This window comes from Leuresthes tenuis, unplaced genomic scaffold (assembly GCF_036924035.1).
Source record: "Leuresthes tenuis unplaced genomic scaffold, fLeuTen1.0.hap1 SCAF_14, whole genome shotgun sequence".
NCBI classification, from domain to species: Eukaryota; Metazoa; Chordata; class Actinopteri; order Atheriniformes; family Atherinopsidae; genus Leuresthes; species Leuresthes tenuis.
The window spans coordinates 1431642-1454267 of record NW_027325368.1 but is presented as its reverse complement, the minus strand read 5'-3'; the positions used below and the strand labels follow the sequence as shown (position 1 = coordinate 1454267).

The 22626-nt window shown below is 48.9% G+C and overlaps 1 protein-coding gene across 1 annotated transcript; it reads left to right on the top strand.

Moving 5' to 3' along the window:
* Positions 1–551: 551 nt before the first annotated feature.
* On the top strand, positions 552–20457 carry dhx9 (DEAH (Asp-Glu-Ala-His) box helicase 9). Its single transcript, XM_072363350.1, has 28 exons — positions 552–640; positions 2725–2881; positions 2956–3096; positions 5450–5561; positions 5632–5765; positions 5846–5994; positions 8641–8687; positions 11124–11260; positions 11343–11432; positions 12551–12712; positions 12832–12909; positions 12984–13175; positions 13251–13392; positions 14695–14777; positions 14858–15014; positions 16009–16106; positions 16183–16396; positions 16480–16574; positions 16649–16722; positions 16800–16952; positions 17032–17192; positions 17409–17520; positions 17607–17768; positions 17850–17977; positions 18048–18277; positions 18839–18954; positions 19675–19875; positions 19973–20457. The coding sequence occupies exons 2-28, from the start codon at positions 2771–2773 to the stop codon at positions 20262–20264; spliced, it is 3771 nt and encodes a 1256-aa protein (XP_072219451.1). The 5' UTR covers positions 552–640; positions 2725–2770; the 3' UTR covers positions 20265–20457.
* Positions 20458–22626: the final 2169 nt, after the last annotated feature.

Below are 22626 nucleotides of genomic sequence, written 5' to 3'. Positions count from 1 at the left end.
AGCCAACACCCATAAGGGTGCATCCCAATCTTCTGGGCCCTGTCTGATGTCCCAAGGCAGGGACAACCAAGGCAGTCTGACAGGACCATTCCACATTCACTAGTGTTATACATAACCATAATAAAACGGCCACTTACCATAGAGTCTTGACAATAACAACAGGTTATTGAAAAAAGATTGAATCCTTATGTTCTTACTTTGTAGTTTATGCTCAATTGTCGTGTGGCCCACCAGGATTACTCTGGCTGCCAGTCCAACTGCCCAGATGCAGCATGTACAGGTTAAGAAGTCCTAAAAGCCCGCAGCTAACCCCAGAAGAATCGTCATCCATTGGTACAAAATGCACTTACAGAAGTAAAAGCTGTCTTTTAAAAAAAAGAAGTAAATTTCTAATAAAAGCGTATTTATTTTCGTTTTCATGTCATGTACACTTTTCTTTAAAAAAGAGTCGCTGGTTTAAACTGACTGCAGTGGTTTCTGTGGTGAACGGTGGCTGATTCCCCTCCGGAGCACAAGATGGCGCTAATTCACCGGTCAGTCGGACGCAAACTGCCGCACAACAAAGTGACTGACGACGGGGCTGACGGTGGCTCTCTGTGACGGTCCTCTGCAACGTTTCTTAAACCTCTCTGACCTGATTGTGAGTAGTGAACAGTATTTATTGAGCACTTTTATCATCCGCTCTGCATTTCATATGTTTGACGTCACTGTTGCGTCACAGCATTGATGGAAGAGCATCGCTAACGAGGAGCTAACGTTAGCTTAGCTTCTGCTGTCCGCTAAACCCGCTGTTCGTCGTTCAGGGAGAGTTTCAAACTGCAGGAGGAGGTAAACGCAGCCGTCATTACTGCTTCAGACACGGATCCAGTTCACAAAAAAACACGATAAAACGAGTCTGGTGACGTTTGGACAAACATGGACCGAACTCCATTGAAAGAGACTGAAAATTGAAGCATGTAGTCGCATCTCCCTCAAATCAGTTCTCTGCCCCTGAACATCTGACCTGCTGCCGTTTCAGTCCTCCTGATAATCTGATCAAGATTTTATTAAGACTCTTAAGGCAGAACTTTTTGCTTTGTTGCCCATCTTCTACCTGAAAGGATGCTGGAGGTTTCCTCTGCAAAATGTCAACTAAAAGGCGATTTCACTTCAGTTTTAGAGTAAAACAGAGTCAAAGCGACCAGTAACTATCAGAATTACTAAATAAAACCGTCATGGGCTGTGCATAGTAGAGAAACCTGCCTTTTCTTAATGTTTGCATGTCTCATAACATGAATTACTTCATTATTATTACTTAATTATTACAAGTTAGGTCCACTAATGTTTTTCTGGGGTTTGGTTTTAATAATATCTTCAAATCAGGAGTCCCTTAAAAATAAGCATAAGACAATAAAGATGTTCAGTTTAACTTTGATAAAACAGCCATAAATGTGCCGGAACATTAACATTTGCTATAATACTCACATGGAAGTCGAAACAAAGTGTGATTGTTGATGGGTTTAACCCACACAGGTCCAAAAAGCCAGAAGAAAAGACTCGTAGGCGCACAAAATGACCACAAACTGATGTAAGAGGGCTTTAAAGTGACATAAAGTGATGGAGAAATCATGTAAGAAAGGAAAAAACTATGACGAGGACACAAAAAAATGACATAAAACAGCGAAGAAGTGACGTAAAATGACCACAAACTGATGTAAGAGGGCTTTAAAGTGACATAAAGTGATGGAGAAATCATGTAAGAAAGAAAAAAACTATGACGAGGACACAAAAAATGACAAAAAACAGCGAAGAAGTGACGTAAAATGACCACAAACTGATGTAAGAAGGCTTTAAAGTGACATAAAGTGATGGAGAAATCATGTAAGAAAGAAAAAAACTATGACGAGGACACAAAAAATGACAAAAAACAGCGAAGAAGTGACGTAAAATGACCACAAACTGATGTAAGAGGGCTTTAAAGTGACATAAAGTGATGGAGAAATCATGTAAGAAAGAAAAAAACTATGACGAGGACACAAAAAATGACAAAAAACAGCGAAGAAGTGACGTAAAATGACCACAAACTGATGTAAGAGGGCTTTAAAGTGACATAAAGTGATGGAGAAATCATGTAAGAAAGGAAAAAACTATGACGAGGACACAAAAAATGACAAAAAACAGCGAAGAAGTGACGTAAAATGACCACAAACTGATGTAAGAGGGCTTTAAAGTGACATAAAGTGATGGAGAAATCATGTAAGAAAGAAAAAAACTATGACGAGGACACAAAAAATGACAAAAAACAGCCAAGAAGTGATGTAAAATGACCACAAACTGATGTAAAATGACCAGAAAGTGGCGTAAAATGACCAGAAACGGATGTAAAATGACCAGAAAGTGGCGTAAAATGACCAGAAACTGATGTAAAATGACCAGAAAGTGGCGTAAAATGACCAAAAAGTGGCGTGAAAAGACACGCCCACAGATTGTTGTTGAAATACACCGTGACGGGATGACAGACGGGATGACAGACGGGATGACAGACGGGATGACAGACAGAATGACAGACAGGATGACAGACAGAATGACAGACAGGATGACAGACGGGATGACAGACGGGATGACAGACGGGGTGTAAAGTTGCTAAAACAGGCTGTGTGTTACTCTGTGTTGGCTCTTCTCTCCCAGGGTCTCAGCAGGGTATGAACACGTTTAGTTTCATGAATAAGTCGTGTCATTCCTCAGATTACAGCAGCCTCACAGGAGGAAGCTGTCCCGCCGTCTGTCCACCATGGCGGACATCAAGAACTTCCTGTATGCCTGGTGTGGAAAGAAGAAGCTGACTCCCAGCTACGACATCCGAGCTGCAGGCAACAAAAACCGGCAGAAGTTCACGTGTGAGGTGCGTCGGGAGGCTTCCTTTCAGGCAGGTCATCGGCTGCTGGGTGGTTTTCTAACTTTAAACACGTGCCGCAGGTCCAAGTCGACGGCTTCAGCTACACCGGGATGGGAAACTCCACCAACAAGAAGGACGCCCAGACCAACGCTGCCAGAGACTTCGTCAGTTATCTGGTCCGAGTCGGAGAAATGAGCGCAGCAGAGGTGCCGGCTGTCGGGGTCAGCATGCTTTCTGATTTTAACTTTAATTAATGGATTTCATAGGTCTTTAAAACAAGAACCAGAATCAGACAAAAGCTGCTTTAAAGGGGAACTCCGGTGTTTTTAAACCTTATTTCTGGCATGAAATACGTTCATCTGCTCACTGAGAACAGTTTGGTGAAAGTCGGCGTCCTTCAGAAGATATTTAGATAACTGGAGATCCATATAACGGAGTGAACGGGGCTTAGAGGATGCAGCCTCTAAATAAGGCATTATCTGTCTTTATTTCACCAATACTTTAAGAAGAATGAATGAATGAACGTGTGCTATAGCTCTGTTAGCTCATAGCTGCTGTTAGCTCATAGCTGCTGTTAGCTCATAGCTCTGTTAGCTCATAGCTCTGTTAGCTCATAGCTCTGTTAGCTCATAGCTCTGTTAGCTCATAGCTGCTGTTAGCTCATAGCTGCTGTTAGCTCATAGCTCTGTTAGCTCATAGCTCTGTTAGCTCATAGCTCTGTTAGCTCAGAGCTCTGTTAGCTCATAGCTGCTGTTAGCTCATAGCTGCTGTTAGCTCATAGCTCTGTTAGCTCATAGCTCTCTTAGCTCATAGCTGCTGTTAGCTCATAGCTGCTGTTAGCTCATAGCTGCTGTTAGCTCATAGCTCTGTTAGCTCATAGCTCTGTTAGCTCATAGCTGCTGTTAGCTCATAGCTCTGTTAGCTCATAGCTGCTGTTAGCTCATAGCTCTGTTAGCTCATAGCTGCTGTTAGCTCATAGCTCTGTTAGCTCATAGCTGCTGTTAGCTCATAGCTGCTGTTAGCTCATAGCTGCTGTTAGCTCATAGCTGCTGTTAGCTCATAGCTGCTGTTAGCTCATAGCTCTGTTAGCTCATAGCTGCTGTTAGCTCATAGCTGCTGTTAGCTCATAGCTCTGTTAGCTCATAGCTCTGTTAGCTCATAGCTGCTGTTAGCTCATAGCTCTGTTAGCTCACAGCTCCTGTTAGCTCATAGCTGCTGTTATGTGGCTACTGGTTTAGGAGCTGGAAGCGGCTGGTTTAGGAGCTGGAAGCCGCTGGTTTAGGAGCTGGAAGCCGCTGGTTTAGGAGCTGGAAGCGGCTGGTTTAGGAGCTGGAAGCCGCTGGTTTAGGAGCTGGAAGCCGCTGGTTTAGGAGCTGGAAGCGGCTGGTTTAGGAGATGGAAGCCGCTGGTTTAGGAGCTGGAAGCCGCTGGTTTAGGAGCTGGAAGCCGCTGGTTTAGGAGCTGGAAGCGGCTGGTTTAGGAGCTGGAAGCGGCTGGTTTAGGAGCTGGAAGCCGCTGGTTTAGGAGCTGGAAGCCGCTGGTTTAGGAGCTGGAAGCGGCTGGTTTAGGAGATGGAAGCCGCTGGTTTAGGAGCTGGAAGCGGCTGGTTTAGGAGCTGGAAGCGGCTGGTTTAGGAGCTGGAAGCGGCTGGTTTAGGAGCTGGAAGCGGCTGGTTTAGGATGTGGAAGCGGCTGGTTTAGGAGCTGGAAGCCGCTGGTTTAGGAGCTGGAAGCCGCTGGTTTAGGAGCTGGAAGCCGCTGGTTTAGGAGCTGGAAGCCGCTGGTTTAGGAGATGGAAGCCGCTGGTTTAGGAGCTGGAAGCCGCTGGTTTAGGAGCTGGAAGCCGCTGGTTTAGGAGATGGAAGCCGCTGGTTTAGGAGCTGGAAGCCGCTGGTTTAGGAGCTGGAAGCGGCTGGTTTAGGAGCTGGAAGCGGCTGGTTTAGGAGCTGGAAGCGGCTGGTTTAGGAGCTGGAAGCCGCTGGTTTAGGAGCTGGAAGCCGCTGGTTTAGGAGCTGGAAGCGGCTGGTTTAGGAGATGGAAGCCGCTGGTTTAGGAGCTGGAAGCGGCTGGTTTAGGAGCTGGAAGCGGCTGGTTTAGGAGCTGGAAGCGGCTGGTTTAGGATGTGGAAGCGGCTGGTTTAGGAGCTGGAAGCCGCTGGTTTAGGAGCTGGAAGCCGCTGGTTTAGGAGCTGGAAGCGGCTGGTTTAGGAGCTGGAAGCGGCTGGTTTAGGAGCTGGAAGCGGCTGGTTTAGGAGCTGGAAGCGGCTGGTTTAGGAGCTGGAAGCCGCTGGTTTAGGAGCTGGAAGCCGCTGGTTTAGGAGCTGGAAGCCGCTGGTTTAGGAGCTGGAAGCGGCTGGTTTAGGAGCTGGAAGCCGCTGGTTTAGGAGCTGGAAGCCGCTGGTTTAGGAGCTGGAAGCCGCTGGTTTAGGAGATGGAAGCCGCTGGTTTAGGAGCTGGAAGCCGCTGGTTTAGGAGCTGGAAGCCGCTGGTTTAGGAGCTGGAAGCCGCTGGTTTAGGATGTGGAAGCGGCTGGTTTAGGATGCGGAAGCGGCTGATTCAGAGTTTTGTCCCGTCAGATCGGCGCTCCAGAAGCGGTCCAGCCCGATGCAGGAGGAGGAACCGGTGGCTTTGGAAGCCTTCCCCCCAGCGGCCCGCTGCCGCCTCACCTCGTGGTGAAAGTGGAGAAAGGTAAAGCTGCGGCAGGTGAACACCCTTCAGGGTTGAAGCCGTCTTCACTCTGTCTGCGGTCTGGTTTCAGAGGAAGAAGCAGCCAGCGGGCCGGTTCCAGGAGTCACTGGACTGGGTTACTCAGGAGGAGAAGCAGCCCAGTGGGACCGAGGCGCCAACCTGAAGGAGTACTACGCCCGGAGGGACGAACAGGAGGCTCAGGCGGTACAGAACCGGCTCGCTCTCAATGTTTCTGCTCATTCACTGCTTGATTTCAACCCCCCCCTCCTGGTTCTGCTTTTCAGACTCTGGAGTCGGAGGAGGTGGATCTGAACGCCAACCTTCATGGCAACTGGACCCTGGAGAACGCCAAGGCCCGACTGAACCAGTTCTTCCAGAAGGAGAAAACCAGTGCTGAGTATAAGTACAGCCAAGTGGGACCCGACCACAACAGGTCTGGATCAGAAACCCGGCGCTGTGTCGGCTTTTTACCAGCTGTCGCTGTTTTCTCGTCTTTATTCTGTCTCTCAGTAAAACGCATGATGAAGAAGTGCAAATCCAGCTGTTTTACGTCAGCTTTGAGCTGCCAGAGAACTTCTTCTTCTACTGTTTCAGTTTTCTTCAGTTTCTGCCCTGAAAGCAACATGTTTCAGTTCTCTGACCTGATCAGCTTCATTCTTTATGTTTTAGATAAAAACAGGAAGCAGCTGCAGAGATTCACTGAAACGTGATCAAACCTGAACATAAACCCAGAATCTGAGGCAGAAACAGAGTTTTTTCTCAGTTCTCAGCAGCTTTAAAGTGAATCTCTGGTCTGAGCTCCTTTATTCTCCAACACAGCCTGAACCCTCTGAGACAAGCTTTCTGTCATTTCTTTAAGGAGTCTTCAGGAATAGTTCTCCAGGCTTCTTGAAGGACATCCCAAAGCTCTTCTTTGGATGTGGGCTGCCTTTTGTTCTGTTCTCTGTCAGATGATCCCACACTGCTTCAATAATGTTGAGGTCCGGGCTCTGGGGAGGATTCATCCCTCCATAAGACCTGTTGCCACTGATTTTCAGTCCACTTCTTGTGTCATTTGGCACAGCTCAGCCTTTTCTCCCTGTTTCCCTTCCTTAAGAACGGCTTCTTGACAGCCACCCTTCCATGGAGACCATTTCTGATGAGGCTTGGGCCAACAGTAGATGGATCAGCTGAAGGTCCAGATGCATCTCTCAGGTCCTGTCAGGTCACAGCTGGATTTTTTCCTCTTTCTTAAGGACATCACTTTCAGATCCTGTTCATCTGCTGGAGATAGTTTTTTAGGCCTGACTCTTCTTCTTTTGTCCTCCACTTGTCCAGTTTCCTCAAATGTTTTAAGGACACACTGCACACCATGCTGAGATATGCCAAGTTTTCAGCTAATAGCTCTTTGGGAATCACCTTGTTGCTGCAGAAATCCTATTTTCTGTCTGTCAAACTGTGTTTTCTTTGCTGTTTTTCATAGATGCAGCTAAAGAAATGGGAACAAATGATGTGTCTCTGTGACAGGCTGCTGGTAACAAAGTGCCTAAAGATCCAGTTTAAATGGCTTCTTTGCTAAGTTGTCTGTTCTGTGTCGACACAACACTGGTTCATCCCTTGAGTTAGGAGCCTTTTTTCTGCCTGAATGGGTCAAAGGTCAGAGTTAAGTGGCTGAACGAAGAAAAAACACTGAAAATGCTCAGGAAGAAGGACTGAAGATGAGGGGAAAAAGCAGAAAATGTCCAAAGAAAAACTGTGAAAGAGCTTCAGAAAGCTGCAGAACTGTTGATCAGGACACTTTAAAGGTTTCAGAAAGCTGCAGAACTGTTGATCAGGACACTTTAAAGGTTACAGAAAGCTGCAGAACTATTGATCAGGACACTTTAAAGGTTACAGAAAGCTGCAGAACTATTGATCAGGACACTTTAAAGGTTTCAGAAAGCTGCAGAACTATTGATCAGGACACTTTAAAGGTTTCAGAAAGCTGCAGAACTATTGATCAGGACACTTTAAAGGTTACAGAAAGCTGCAGAACTGTTGATCAGGACACTTTAAAGGTTTCAGAAAGCTGCAGAACTGTTGATCAGGACACTTTAAAGGTTTCAGAAAGCTGCAGAACTGTTGATCAGGACACTTTAAAGGTTTCAGAAAGCTGCAGAACTGTTTTTATTGAATTCCTTGAAAGTCTTTATTTAATAAGTTCTTTGTCTGGACAGTCATGGACTGATTGATGGAGACCAGCAGCAGTCGGTGGTAATTCTACTGTAAAAAAGTCATGATGGCGTTAAAAAGCGTTAAAAAGCAGACTCGAGCAGGTTCCAGCTTCTTTCTTAAAGGCGCCACACGCCGGCCGGATCACGCCGGCCGCTGTGTGTCGCCCTGAAACGAGTGTGGCAGCGGGTTTTCAGGAGGTTGCCGTGTGTTTTTCTGCTGGACTGCTGTAAACCCAGAGACCTCCGAGTGTGCCGGCTGCACCAGAGAGCTCTCACTGTCTGACTGTACCACAGACACCGGCTGAATCCTCATTACTGCTGTCTCCAATGACCCGGGGGGGCAAAACCGCGGCTTATTGCAGGTCTTTACTGACTGGGGACAGTTTCACAAAGTTTCACATTGGTTCAAGCAGCACTGATGACTTTTAGCTAAAGAGTTGATTTGACTTAGATAGCTTAACTGCAGATAAACGGCGCTGTGGGTGAGTTCAAACAGATGCTGTAATGAATATTCAGCTGGTGGCTCAGCAAGCTGCTGAGTTTCCTGCTCCGTCATGGAGCCGTGAGGCGACGCCAGAACTCACAACCACACTGAAGGAAGACATGGGACGGCATTTAGGCGCTCTAAAGCCGTCTCATGGGTGCAGCTTGGGGCTCCGCTGGAGTCTGGTTGTGATTTCTGGTGTCGCTGTTCACCGCAGGGCCGCGAGCAGCCGGGAGACGCCGCTGTCAGAGCCGTTTAATCCAAAAAGTCTGGCAGAAAAACACACAGGCTTCCCCTGACAGCCCAGCAGGTGAGTGCAGCGCCCCACATCAGCTTCGTTTGGGCCTTTTTATCTCGGAGAGCACAGGAAGTGAAGCTGTACCGTCTGTCTTTATGTCTGCAGGAGCTTCATCGCAGAGATGCAGCTGTTTGTGCGGCAGCTCGGCAGAAGTAAGTCCTCAGAACATCTGTTTGTAAATGCATGAGCTGGACTCGGATCAGCACCGAGCTGTCTGAAACTTAACTAAAGCTAAAACTGTTTCTAACTGAAACATCGATGCTACAGCATTTCAGCAAAAAGCAGCCGGTTCATATAGAGTCCACTGAGCAAACACAAGGGAACATTTCATGTTAGCATTTTAATGGAAATCAGTAGGCTTGTTAGCTGAGAGGAAAGCTAGCAGAGAACAGAAGCACGCTAGCAGAGAGCTGAAGGAAGTTGGCAGAGAACGGAAGGAAGCTAGCGGAGAACAGAACCATGCTAGCAAAGAACAGAAGCATGCTAGCAGAGAGCTGAAGGAAGCTAACAGAGAACTGAAGGAAGCTAGCAGAAGGAAGCTAGCAGAGAACAGACGGAAGCTAGCAGAAGGAAGCTAGCAGAGAACGGAAGGAAGCTAGCAGAGAACGGAAGGAAGCTAGCAGAGAACGGAAGGAAGCTAGCAGAGAACGGAAGGAAGCTAGCAGAGAACGGAAGGAAGCTAGCAGAAGGAAGCTAGCAGAGAACAGATGGAAGCTAGCAGAGAACGGAAGGAAGCTAGCAGAGAACGGAAGGAAGCTAGCAGAAGGAAGCTAGCAGAGAACAGACGGAAGCTAGCAGAAGGAAGCTAGCAGAGAACGGAAGGAAGCTAGCAGAAGGAAGCTAGCAGAAGGAAGCTAGCAGAGAACGGAAGGAAGCTAGCAGAGAACGGAAGGAAGCTAGCAAAGAACAGAAGCACGCTAGCAGAGAGCTGAAGGAAGTTGGCAGAGAACGGAAGGAAGCTAGCGGAGAACAGAACCATGCTAGCAAAGAACAGAAGCATGCTAGCAGAGAGCTGAAGGAAGCTAACAGAGAACTGAAGGAAGCTAGCAGAAGGAAGCTAGCAGAGAACAGACGGAAGCTAGCAGAAGGAAGCTAGCAGAGAACGGAAGGAAGCTAGCAGAGAACGGAAGGAAGCTAGCAGAGAACGGAAGGAAGCTAGCAGAGAACGGAAGGAAGCTAGCAGAGAACGGAAGGAAGCTAGCAGAAGGAAGCTAGCAGAGAACAGATGGAAGCTAGCAGAGAACGGAAGGAAGCTAGCAGAGAACGGAAGGAAGCTAGCAGAAGGAAGCTAGCAGAGAACAGACGGAAGCTAGCAGAAGGAAGCTAGCAGAGAACGGAAGGAAGCTAGCAGAAGGAAGCTAGCAGAAGGAAGCTAGCAGAGAACGGAAGGAAGCTAGCAGAGAACGGAAGGAAGCTAGCAAAGAACAGAAGCACGCTAGCAGAGAGCTGAAGGAAGTTGGCAGAGAACGGAAGGAAGCTAGCGGAGAACAGAACCATGCTAGCAAAGAACAGAAGCATGCTAGCAGAGAGCTGAAGGAAGCTAACAGAGAACTGAAGGAAGCTAGCAGAGAACAGACGGAAGCTAGCAGAAGGAAGCTAGCAGAGAACGGAAGGAAGCTAGCAGAGAACGGAAGGAAGCTAGCAGAGAACGGAAGGAAGCTAGCAGAGAACTGAAGGAAGCTAGCAGAGAACTGAAGGAAGTTAGCAGAGAACTGAAGGAAGCTAGCAGAGAACGGAAGGAAGCTAGCAAAGAACAGAAGCATGCTAGCAAAGAACAGAAGCATGCTAGCAGAGAGCTGAAGGAAGCTAGCAGAAAACGGAAGGAAGCTAGCAGAGAACGGAAGGAAGCTAGCAGAGAACGGAAGGAAGCTAACAGAGAACTGAAGGAAGCTAGCAGAGAACTGAAGGAAGCTAGCAGAGAACAGAAGGAAGCTAGCAGAGAACGGAAGGAAGCTAACAGAGAACTGAAGGAAGCTAGCAGAGAACGGAAGGAAGCTAGCAGAAGGAAGCTAGCAGAAGGAAGCTAGCAGAGAACAGAAGGAAGCTAGCAGAAGGAAGCTAGCAGAGAACAGATGGAAGCTAGCAGAGAACGGAAGGAAGCTAGCAGAGAACAGATGGAAGCTAGCAGAGAACGGAAGGAAGCTAGCAGAGAACGGAAGGAAGCTAGCAGAAGGAAGCTAGCAGAGAACGGAAGGAAGCTAGCAGAAGGAAGCTAGCAGAGAACGGAAGGAAGCTAGCAGAAGGAAGCTAGCAGAGAACGGAAGGAAGCTAGCAGAAGGAAGCTAGCAGAGAACGGAAGGAAGCTAGCAGAGAACGGAAGGAAGCTAGCAGAGAACGGAAGGAAGCTAGCAGAGAACGGAAGGAAGCTAGCAGAGAACTGAAGGAAGCTAACAGAAGGATGCTAACAGAAGGATGCTGAGGCTTGGGCTGGGCAGTGGAGACACTTTTCTATCCTTGTTAAATTCATTACTTATAATTATTCAGGACAGACAGAAGGTGGAGATCAATAACGTTTACTCTGGATGTGACTGTATGATGATTTAAAGCAAATGGATCTCTGTACGAAGTAAAGTTTGTGTTGTGTTCAGAGATCACGGCCCGGGAGCACGGCTCCAACAAGAAGCTGGCGGCCCAGTCGTGCGCCCTGTCTGTGATCCGACAGCTTTACCACCTGGGAGTCATCGAGGCCTACTCCGGGGTCACCAAGAAGAAGGAGGGAGAAACCGTACGGCTCAGATCCACACAGCAAGCTGCCACCTCTGAGTCAGGGCTGTGGTGTCATTGTGTTTCTGTGTGGTTGTGTCCAGCTGGAGGCGTATGAGGTCAGCGTGACTCCGGACCTGCAGCAACAGCTGGCCGGTGTCGTCCAGGAGCTCAAAGTCCAGATCCCCCCTCCGGTGAGTCCACGACGTTTAAAACCGCCAAATGTCCTGTTTTATGTCGTTGAAATGAGTCTAAGTTTAGTCTGAGTTTAAATTAAGAAGGATACAGATTCAATATCTGCAGCATTTCTTCTTCTCCTTCATGATTCTTCTTCTGTTTCCAAGTCTTCTGCCTCTTCTTCCATCAAACGAATCACAGTTTTGTGGCCTGACCGATCCTCATAATTCATGAAACTCAGAGAATGTGTGCAGTTTGGTATTTTGGGGCGATCTGGTCACAGAAATTTATGAAACTCGGCACACTTCAGGAACTTTACAAGCACAACAAAAAGGTTCTCTGAGCATCAGGAAGTCGGTCTTATAATAATGTTCCATATTTGTTGAAAAAAGTCCGATGTGGTGAAACCTGCAGTTGCCTCCTAACGGCGAAGCTCTCAGGGTTCAGTGAAGTATTCGAGCTCCCTTCACACGACGAGGTTACAGTCACGGTTACGTTGTCAAATGAATACTAACCAAAAGCATCATGAGCGGCCAGCTGCCATTCATTTTCAATGTAAGCTTCAAGAGTTTAGGCTTAAGGCTTAACTTTATGCAAATCAGCAGTGATGCGACGACAGCCAATTAGGGCCGATCTGGATTCCGAAGGCGGAAAACGGCAGAGCGCAAACACAAAGAAACACAAAGAGCCCAGAGTACAATCCATGGTGAAAGAGGGAACCGATGTATGGATGGATTATTATATATATCTGCTAGTTGCTATACATTTAAGCCCCGCCCCTTTGGCCGCTTCCGGCGGCAGAAGAAGTAGAAGCGGCGGGTTGTACAACGCTTTTGGTGTGAGCCCCCGGTTAGGGACGGGAAAACAGAGGGAGGTTGGTAAATAGCACAGCTGTGGTGCTGAATGGACAAAAAAGAATTGGCTCTGAAATGTTGGCCGATCCAGAGGCAGCTCTGACAGACACACTGGAAATGTCTCTGATAATTAGCCGGTGGAAAACAACACTGAAGAACTAAACTAAGACCTGAAGACACCGATGTGGAGCCGAGCCACAGGTCTACACCAGAAAACAACCACAGGGTCTAACGGGCAGCAACACAGCCGTGAGTTTATACTGAAAGCTTTCCCCTTCCAGCCCGCAGACCCCAGCAGTCCGGTGTCTCTGGTTCAGGGGAAGATGGCCACGTTTGAGCCGTCGCAGCGTCAGAGCGGAGCCGGCGTCGTCCCCTGGTCGCCGCCTCAGGTCAACTGGAACCCCTGGACCAGCAGCAACATCGACGAGGGACCTCTGGCCTACGTGAGTCTGAACTTTAACCCTAAATGTGTGTTTGGTTGAGTTTAAGTTTCCGCTGATGGTTATTTGCAGTAACCGTGCTGCGGTTGTTCTGTAGTGATTTAAATATTTAACCCCCCCAGTGCACTCCGGAGCAGATTAGCGAGGACCTGCACAACGAGCTGATGTACCAGCTGGAACACGATGACAACCTGCAGAAGGTCAGTCATCACATTCAGTTTGGTTCGCCCTAAACTGGAGCTGGGAGACAGAAAGCTGCGCCTGTGACCTGCAGATCCTGTCGGAGCGCGAGCTGCTGCCCGTCAAACAGTTCGAGGAGGAGATCATGGCGGCGGTGGAGAATAACTCCGTGGTGATCATCAGAGGAGCCACAGGCTGTGGGAAAACCACGCAGGTTCCTCAGTACATCCTGGACCGCTTCATCAAGGGCGGCCGAGCGTCCGACTGCAACATCGTGGTTACCCAGGTAACCGTCCCGACATCTTTGTGCGGCGGCACCAGGTGCAAAGAAGCTTATTAACCGCTGTCCTCCTCCCTTCAGCCCAGGCGGATCAGCGCCGTGTCCGTGGCCGAGCGAGTCGCCTACGAACGGGGAGAGGATCTGGGGAAAAGCTGCGGTTACAGCGTCCGTTTCGAGTCGGTCCTGCCTCGGCCCCACGCCAGCGTCCTCTTCTGCACCGTCGGTACGTAAACGGGCCGCCGGGGTGGCGCCGCCTGGCGCTGCGCCCGCCTGGCGCTGCCGTGAGCAGAAACTGAGGTACGATGGGCTGCAGCCAGGTTTGGTTCATCTGGAATTTAAAGGAAGCCAACGACAAGGAAATGCAGCGAGAGAGAGTAGAGAGGGGGTCTGATTCCTGAAGAATTACGGGAGTCCAGTCCTGAAGGAACAGATGCATGGAGCAGCTTCTCTGCTTCACCCTGAGACAGGATGGTCCTGATTTATTACGAAGGTGAAAGAAGGCAGAAACCTGTTTTATATGAGAGTCGGAGGACAGATTCTGGGCAGAAATAACTCCAGAAGCCAAAGAAAGACCATCTGGAGTCGTGTTTTTCAGCCTTTTTCAGCCACAGCACATTTTTTCCATTGAAAAGGTCCCACAGCTCACCTCCAACTGAGATCTGTAAGAAAAGGATGCGCTGTGGGAGAGCTTGGTCTCACTCAGTGTGAAGCCAGTTCAACACAAAGCTTTTCAGTTGTTGTTGTGCAGCTCAGTTGGTTCCTGCTTTTCACAGACTGCTGCTGAGCTGAATCGCTCAGAGGCCTTCAGTGAAGGTTCAGGGAAGCTAAATGACAACTTTATCCCCTCCAGACTGCAGAGTTGGCGTCTCCTCGCCTGCTTCTTCAGGATAGCTGAAGGGTAGAAGTGGACTGATGTCTGAAAGCTGTAGAGATGCACAGTTCTGGCTAAAAAAGCATTTTCCTCCATAGGAATTAAGATCATGATTCTCCTTTTTTCAGCTCAAACCTTTATTGGCCTAAAATAAGAAATGTGCAGAATTTCAATGATGAAACAATATATTCTGGAAGTGAAAGTTTCTCGTGTTATTTTCCTGAGTTAGACCCCTGAAAGCACTTAAAATCTGCTGAACATGGAGGATGGAACCTTAGCTATAATAAATGCAGCTTTTTGGCCTCACTGAGTTATGTTTCAGGTGCTAAAACACAGAAAACGATGACATATAAGCAGCGTTTAGTGAAACGCTAACATCTGTGGTGAAGTTTGGGGGAGACAGAGGCAGACATGTGGGGGCTCCTGCCTGCGTTTGAGGGATGCAGCTTTATGGCCAGGTTTATCGCAGGTTTAAGGCCAAAGTCCCCCCTGAGCTCCAGGTGAACATATGGGCCTCAGCAGCTGATAAAAACTGGATATAAACCTGTCAGATCTTCACATTTAAGCAGCTGGAAGCAGCTGGAACCGGACGGTTCATAAATGTGTCTCCACATGGTTTTTAAATCGAGTTAAAACTGGGAAACTGTGTTTCAGGTGTTTTGCTGCGGAAGCTCGAGTCGGGAATCAGAGGCATCAGTCACGTCATCGTGGATGAGATCCACGAGAGAGACATCAACGTGAGTCAGCTGCTCTGAAAACCTCCAGCTGCTCTGAACACTTCCAGGAGACGAGTTCTCGGTTTTTATTCTGTGTGCAGACGGACTTCCTCATGGTGGTCCTCAGGGACGTGGTCCAGGCCTTCCCTCAGGTGCGCATCATCCTCATGTCGGCCACCATCGACACCACCATGTTCAGAGATTACTACTTCAACTGCCCCATCATCGAGGTGTTCGGACGCACCTTCCCTGTCCAAGGTACCCGCCTCCTGATCCGTGTGCGTCAACACGGCTGCACGCGGTCATGTGATGTCACTGATCAAACTGACGTTTCCCAGAGTCCCGACCTGTGAGATTCCTCTGAGACCTGATATTACAGTCCTAACCCAGAGTCCCCGGGAACCCATAGTCCCCGGGAACCCATAGTCCCCGGGAACCCATAGTCCCCGGGAACCCATAGTCCCCGGGAACCCATAGTCCCCGGGAACCCATAGTCCCCGGGAACCCATAGTCCCCGGGAACCCATAGTCCCCGGGAACCCATAGTCCCCGGGAACCCAGAGTCCCCGGGAACCCAGAGTCCCCGGGAACCCAGAGTCCCCGGGAACCCAGAGTCCCCGGGAACCCAGAGTCCCCGGGAACCCAGAGTCCCCGGGAACCCAGAGTCCCCGGGAACCCATAGTCCCCGGGAACCCATAGTCCCCGGGAACCCATAGTCCCCGGGAACCCATAGTCCCCGGGAACCCATAGTCCCCGGGAACCCATAGTCCCCGGGAACCCATAGTCCCCGGGAACCCATAGTCCCCGGGAACCCAGAGTCCCCGGGAACCCAGAGTCCCCGGGAACCCAGAGTCCCCGGGAACCCAGAGTCCCCGGGAACCCAGAGTCCCCGGGAACCCAGAGTCCCCGGGAACCCAGAGTCCCCGGGAACCCAGAGTCCCCGGGAACCCAGAGTCCCCGGGAACCCAGAGTCCCCGGACCGTGAGATTCCTCTGAGAGCTGACTGATATTACAGTCCGGCCCAGAGTCCTTGTTCCTGAGCATTTTCAGAGGAATGTGTTTTTTCTTTGTTCAGCCACTTAACTCTGACCTTTGAACCATTCAGGCAGAAAAAAGGCTCCTAACTCAAGGGATGAACCAGTGTTTCCTGTTTTAATGGAAATGAGGTCTGATCAGGACTCTAACAGAATACTGTATCACATTAAAAGTTTGGTATTTCTTTCAGAGTTGTAACAAACTTTTATTGTTTGCAGAATATTTCTTGGAGGACTGCATCCAGATGACCAACTTCATGCCTCCACCGCTGGACCGGAAGAAGAAAGACAAAGACGAGGAGGGCGGAGACGATGACGTAGGAGGCTTTTGTGTCTCGCTGATTCTGCAGTTTGTCCTGAAGATGTGATCCTTGAGTTTTTTGCTCTCTGCAGACCAACTGTAACCTGATATGTGGGCCGGAGTACACGGCAGAGACCAAGCGTTCGATGGCTCAGATCAACGAGAAGGAGACGTCCTTCGAGCTGGTGGAGGCTCTCCTGAAGTACATCGAGACGCTGAAGGTGGCCGGAGCCGTGCTGGTCTTCCTGCCCGGCTGGAACCTCATCTACTCCATGCAGAGGCACCTGGAGACCAACCCTCACTTTGGTACAGCCCCGACGCTAAATGTCCCGTGAGCCGGGTCCTTGCAGAAGTTCAGGGGCTCCACCAACGTTTAACTCTTGTTTCAGGAAGTGGCCGGTACCAGATCCTGCCGCTCCACTCTCAGATCCCGCGGGAGGAGCAGAGGAGGGTGTTTGAACCGGTTCCTGAGAACATCACCAAGGTCAGAGACGTGAAAACGCTGAAGTTTCGCTGGTTATCCGACGGCGGTTCTGACTGAGCGTGTTTCCGTTTCAGGTGATTCTGTCCACCAACATCGCCGAGACGAGCATCACCATCAACGACGTCATCTACGTCATCGACTCCTGCAAGTAAGCGTGGTTCCGTGTCTGAGCGGTCGGTGTAGTGCGATTCCTGCGGCCCGTTAACGGTCCGGTTGTTCTGACAGGCAGAAGGTGAAGCTCTTCACCTCCCACAACAACATGACCAACTACGCCACCGTCTGGGCCTCCAAGACCAACCTGGAGCAGAGGAAAGGGCGAGCCGGCAGAGTCCGGCCCGGGTTCTGCTTCCACCTCTGCAGCCGCGCTCGATTCGATAAGTACGGCCCGTCGACCCGCCCCGGCGCGTCCAGCAGGGCGGCGACTTCGCTCCTGTTAACGGCGTTTGTGTGTCTGCAGGCTGGAGACTCACATGACTCCGGAGATCTTCAGGACTCCGCTGCACGAGGTCGCCCTGAGCATCAAACTGCTGAGACTTGGAGCCATCGGACACTTCCTGTCCAAGGCCATCGAGCCGCCGCCGCTGGACGCCGTCATCGAGGCCGAACACACTCTGAGAGGTAGAACGGGCTCTGGGACGTGAACATGCCTGAGGTTCAGTGCATGACTCTTTGAATAACTGTCAGTTTGCAGCTGGAAAGTCTTCTTTTTCAGGTTAAATCTTCCTCGTCGTGTCAGATTTATTTAAATGTGCAGCTTGTGTCAAACCGTTTGTCTCTGATCCCCAGCATCGTCTCCCAGTTAACTTCCCTAACTTGTGTTGTTCTGCTTCTCAGAGCTGGACGCTCTCGACACTAACGACGAGCTGACCCCTCTGGGCCGGATTCTGGCCCGGCTGCCCATCGAGCCTCGGCTGGGGAAGATGATGATCATGGGCTGCATCTTCCAGTCAGTTTCTCCTCTTGTTGCCGAGCGGCTGAATAACCTGACGCCTGCTTTCTTTTGGGCTCATTCTGGGTTCTGTCTGCCTCCAGCGTTGGAGACGCGATGTGCACCATCTCGGCCGCCTCCTGCTTCCCGGAGCCCTTCATCAACGACGGGAAACGCCTCGGCTTCGTCCACAGGAACTTCGCCGGCAGCCGGTTCTCAGATCATGTGGCGCTGCTGGCGGTCTTCCAGGCCTGGGACGATGTCAGGTGAGCTCTGGTTTGGGTGAAATATCGGGTCAACAAAGTGTGAGCCCTCTGATGACGTAACTCTTCGCCGTTCTTGCTCAGGATTAACGGCGAGGACGCAGAAAACCGCTTCTGCGAACACAAACGTCTCAACATGTCGACTCTGAGGATGACCTGGGAGGCAAAAGTCCAGCTGAAGGAGATCCTGGTCAACTCTGGATTTCCTGAAGGTACCTGAACGCACCCATGAGTCTGACGGCTGCTTCCGAACCCTGTGGTCACCGATTTGTCCCCCTTCAGAGAGTCTGATGACGCAGATGTTCAACACGGTGGGACCCGACAACAACCTGGACGTGGTGGTCTCCCTGCTGACCTACGGCTCGTACCCCAACGTCTGCTACCACAAAGAGAAGAGGAAGATCCTGACCACCGAGGGACGCAACGCCCTGATCCACAAGTCCTCCGTCAACTGTCCCTTCAGCAGCCACGACATCAAATACCCCTCGCCGTTCTTCGTCTTCAGTGAGAAGGTGGAGCTGCCTTTAAGGCTCATGTTCACACATCGAAACGCCAACAGCTGTTTTATGATGTTAGATTTTATGACCACAGCCTAAATGTTTATGTTTATGCATTTATCAGACGCTTTTATCCAAAGCAACTTACAGGTAGGCAGGTAGGGTAAGGGGGTCTTGCCTAAGGACCCCTACTGGAGGTAATACCTTTCATGCAGGGGATTTGAACCCAGGTCTCCCACATGGAAGGTGGCAATCATACCTCTATGCTATCCAGCCCCTTATAGTGATAAAAGAACATCTCCATCTCCTTTACCGGCTTCTATCCCAGCTGTCATTGGGCGAGAGGCGGGGTGCACCTGAGAGGTCATCAGCCGATGTTCCCAACTAAAACCTCGAGTATTTTCCTCAGCATGTCCCTCAGTTAGCCGCCTTAGAGCACATATACCTCCACATAATGTAACCTCTTAACCTCTGAGCACGATGACTCCAGAAGCCAACGGCCTCCATGTTCCGGGTCCTTCAAAATGTTGTTGAAAGTCAGGAAACTTCGGGGTTGTAACTCAGCGTTTGTTTCAGATCCGAACCCGAGCGATCTCGGCTAAAGGGATGACTCTGGTCAGTCCTCTGCAGCTGCTGCTGTTCGCCTGCAAGAAGATCAGCTCCAACGGCGACATCGTGGAGCTCGACGACTGGTGAGAATCTGCATGGCTGCGGTCTGAAGTCAAGCTGCAGCTCGCAGCTCATTCTGTGATTGAGCAATTTGTTGATGAAGTGTCCTAAAGTTGTGGAAAGATACTTTCTGAAGTCCGATGTAGATCTGCACGATACCCACAGTCCCCGACTCGGAGCTTTATGAGGTTAAAGCTTCATAAACCAGCAGCAGATGTGAGATTGTCGGAGATTTTTTTTTAAAGACAATGGATTTGTTATCCTCAGTCGATTATTTATATTAGTTTTATTATATTAGTTTATCATGCACATAACAACATACTTAATAAGTATTTATAACTTGTACAAATACATTGCAGTTCATAAAAATAATAGTAATAAAAAAAGGCTGCAGTATCGCGATAATACCCGGAATCGCGATACTTTGTAGTATCGCGATACTTTGTAGTATCGCGATACTTTGTAGAATCGCGATACTTTGTAGTATCGCGATACTTATTCTGGGATCGTGACTCTAGTCCCATGTAATGACCTTTAATTTTAAAATGCTTTTCTTCAGAAACGTGTAAAAATGCTGTCGGAGTTCCTGAAACAGCTTTATTATAACACAGATCTGCGGGTTTGGGCTAATCCGCAGCTTACAGAATGCAAAATAAGAATAAATACTCAATGAACTCTTCATATTAGGACAGGGGTCTGATTTAAAGACCTTGAGCTTTCATTAAGAGCGTTGACCTCTGCAGGATCAAACTGAAGATTCCTCACGAGGTGGCGGGCGGCATCGCGGCTCTGCGGGCCGGACTGGAGGCGCTGGTGGTGGAAGTGACCAAAGACCCTGAATACATCAATCAGATGGATCAAAGCAACCAGCGGCTGCTGAACACCATCAGACAGGTGTCCAAACCGTCAGCCGCCGGACTCAACCTGATGGCGAGCAACCAGAGGTACCAGAAGCCGTCAGAAACATACAGAACCTTTTTTTAGCGTTTTTACCTCCATCGAACTCAGTCTGCAGCTGATTTTAATTTCCTGTCTCCGTAGGATGGGGGACGGCCCGCGACCTCCCAAGATGCCACGCTTTGATGGAGGAGGCGGCGGAGGTTACCAGGGAGGAGGAGGAGGCTACCGAGGAGGGGGGGGCTATAGGGGAGGGGGAGGATACAGAGGTGGCGGCGGGTATGGAGGAGGTGGAGGAGGCTACAGGGGTGGAGGGGGCTACAGGGGCGGAGGAGGCTACAGGGGTGGAGGGGGTTATGGAGGAGGAGGAGGAGGTTATAGAGGCGGTGGAGGCTACCGAGGAGGAGGGGGGGGCAGCTACAGAGGAGGATATTAACGTCCAGATGTTTGTTTTTCTCTGATTTGTAACAAATTGTTTGTTGTTGTTGTTTTTGTGTCTAAAACCGTAAACAGACCAGAGATGATTGATGAAGAGGACGAACAGCGTCTTCATCGGCAGAGTCAGGAAGCGGTGTTTTGTTTTGGTTTTAATTCTCTGCTGTAAACGTTCTAATAAACCTTTCACATGATGGTGATCTGAGCTGGAGGCTTTTCTCTGTCAGAACGCGTCGACCAATCAGGACGCACCGGCTGCTCGGCTTTAGTCGCTCTTCTTCTTCTGTGGGAAACTCCTCTCAGACTGTCAGTGTTTAAAGAACCGGGTCAGAACTCACGGCCCATTTAAGAAGCTGACCACAGAAGGCTGATCTCTCCTTGCTGTGAACTCGGCTCTGAGGAGCAGCCTGAGTGTAAACCAGGAATCCTCCAACTATCCATCCCATTAGAGACGGTACCCCCCGACTGATCTAATTTAGCTGTTTTACTGCAGATTGTTCAGGAAACATTTTCTGTCCTGAAGGAGTAAAAATCAGCCGTTTTAACGTCACTTTCTGAGGTCGAAGTAAGAATTCGGCTCCGAGCTTCTTATGCTCATAAGTCTCTAACAGAGTAACTTTACCTCCTCGATGGTTAAGCTGCCTTGTGGCGTGCCACACGGCTCAGTCCTTGGCCCACTTCTGTTCCCTCTTCACATGGTTTATTCAGGATGTCTTATGCTGATGATAGCTGCACACATCAATAAAACCAGCAGCTCCTGTAATCTCACAGCTGGTCTTTCTGAGTAATACCATCCTGTCTGCTGTCAGATCATCAGGCTGCAGGAGTCCTCTTTGATTTAATCTCAGTTTCAGCTGCTCAAATCAAACACGTTCAGCTTTATTCCTTTCAGCTGCTGACGTACATAAAGTCACTTTCATCTATATCCTCGATTCCAGGTGACTTCCGTCGTCTTCAGTTGATTCAAAATGCTTCGACTGCATTCATTACCCGACACAACTGGCTCCATTTCAGATTCACTCTTGATTTTCAGATCTTACGGTTCACCTTCAAAGCTTTAAATGTCCATAAATGCATCTCAGACTTACTGGGCTGGTATGTTCTCTCCATGGTCAGATCCCCCATCTTACAGATCTGCCCCTTCAGGTCCTCACCGCCCTTTAACTCTAGTTTAAGATGCGATGGTGGTTGAAATACTTCCGTATGTAATGGGAACAAGAAGAAGCATCATCATCATCAGACTCCATAAACAAACTGGAGGAGACTGCTGTCCTCGGGATTCTTCAGTTTTACCCACGATACAAAGATAAGTTGTTGTTAAAACGTGATTCTTTTAAAATCTTTATTGAGAATACATTTGTTAGTGTCTCTGCTTGCTTGTGCAGCCCTCTTGTTTGTGATGTATTCCCTTTGAAGTATCTTCACTTCAACCTTTCCTTCCATCCCAAAAAGACTCGGAGCATCTTTTCATTTGGTTACGAAGCTCAAACTGGAGGGAACCAAAGTCTCGTCTTCAGATCTTTGTTTAAAAGTATTTTATGATGTTATTATATTAACAGACATGTTCACCACCCTTCTGAAGAGCTCTGGAACATTAAAAGTGCCTGCAGTGTTTAATTTACACCACCAGGTGGCGCCATTCGTCTGTGGGGAATTCTGTCAGGAAGTAGTTTCTAACAGCAGCTAAAAAGAGTCAAAAAGAGCTGAAAGCAAGGAAATAAAACGTAGTTTTTCTCAAAGATTGAGAACAGTTTGGTCTTGTGCTGGTGCAGGACTCCCGGACAGCGTTCCTGATGACTTTAAAAAGCTGCTGCAGGCCCAGAAGTCTCTCTGTGGGCAACGTTAGGTTTAACTTTAGAGCTCCTGGTTCGCTTTGTTGATCAGTTTGTGTCTGAATGCCACAGCTCACAATCACCTGATGTGATAAAGAGCTGAAGGTATTGTCCTCTGATCTGGACTCCAGGAATGCAGCTGTGATTATATTCCTGAAATGAGTCAACCAGCTGAAATGTTTCAGCTCTTTGTCTTTATTACGTTACAGTTTTAAGGTTTAATTAGAATCTGCTGTTTAACACTTTACTTAAACACCATTCCTGTCGTATCTTAGCAACTTTTCCATGTTTACAGAATAAAAACAGACGCAGAATCTGGCTTTTGTTGCTTCTTTTCACACTTTGATTCTTCTCAACCACCAAATATAAGATTAAATATGACCCAGAAGAAGTTTATGTGAATACGTAGAAGGTATTTTGGATGTTTGGTCTCATTTAAACAGATTAAAGTCGACAGAATTGATCTTCAGCGTGTGGAAAGCGCTGATCGTATCCCTGCAGATCTAATCAGAGCTGAACTGTGAGTTAATC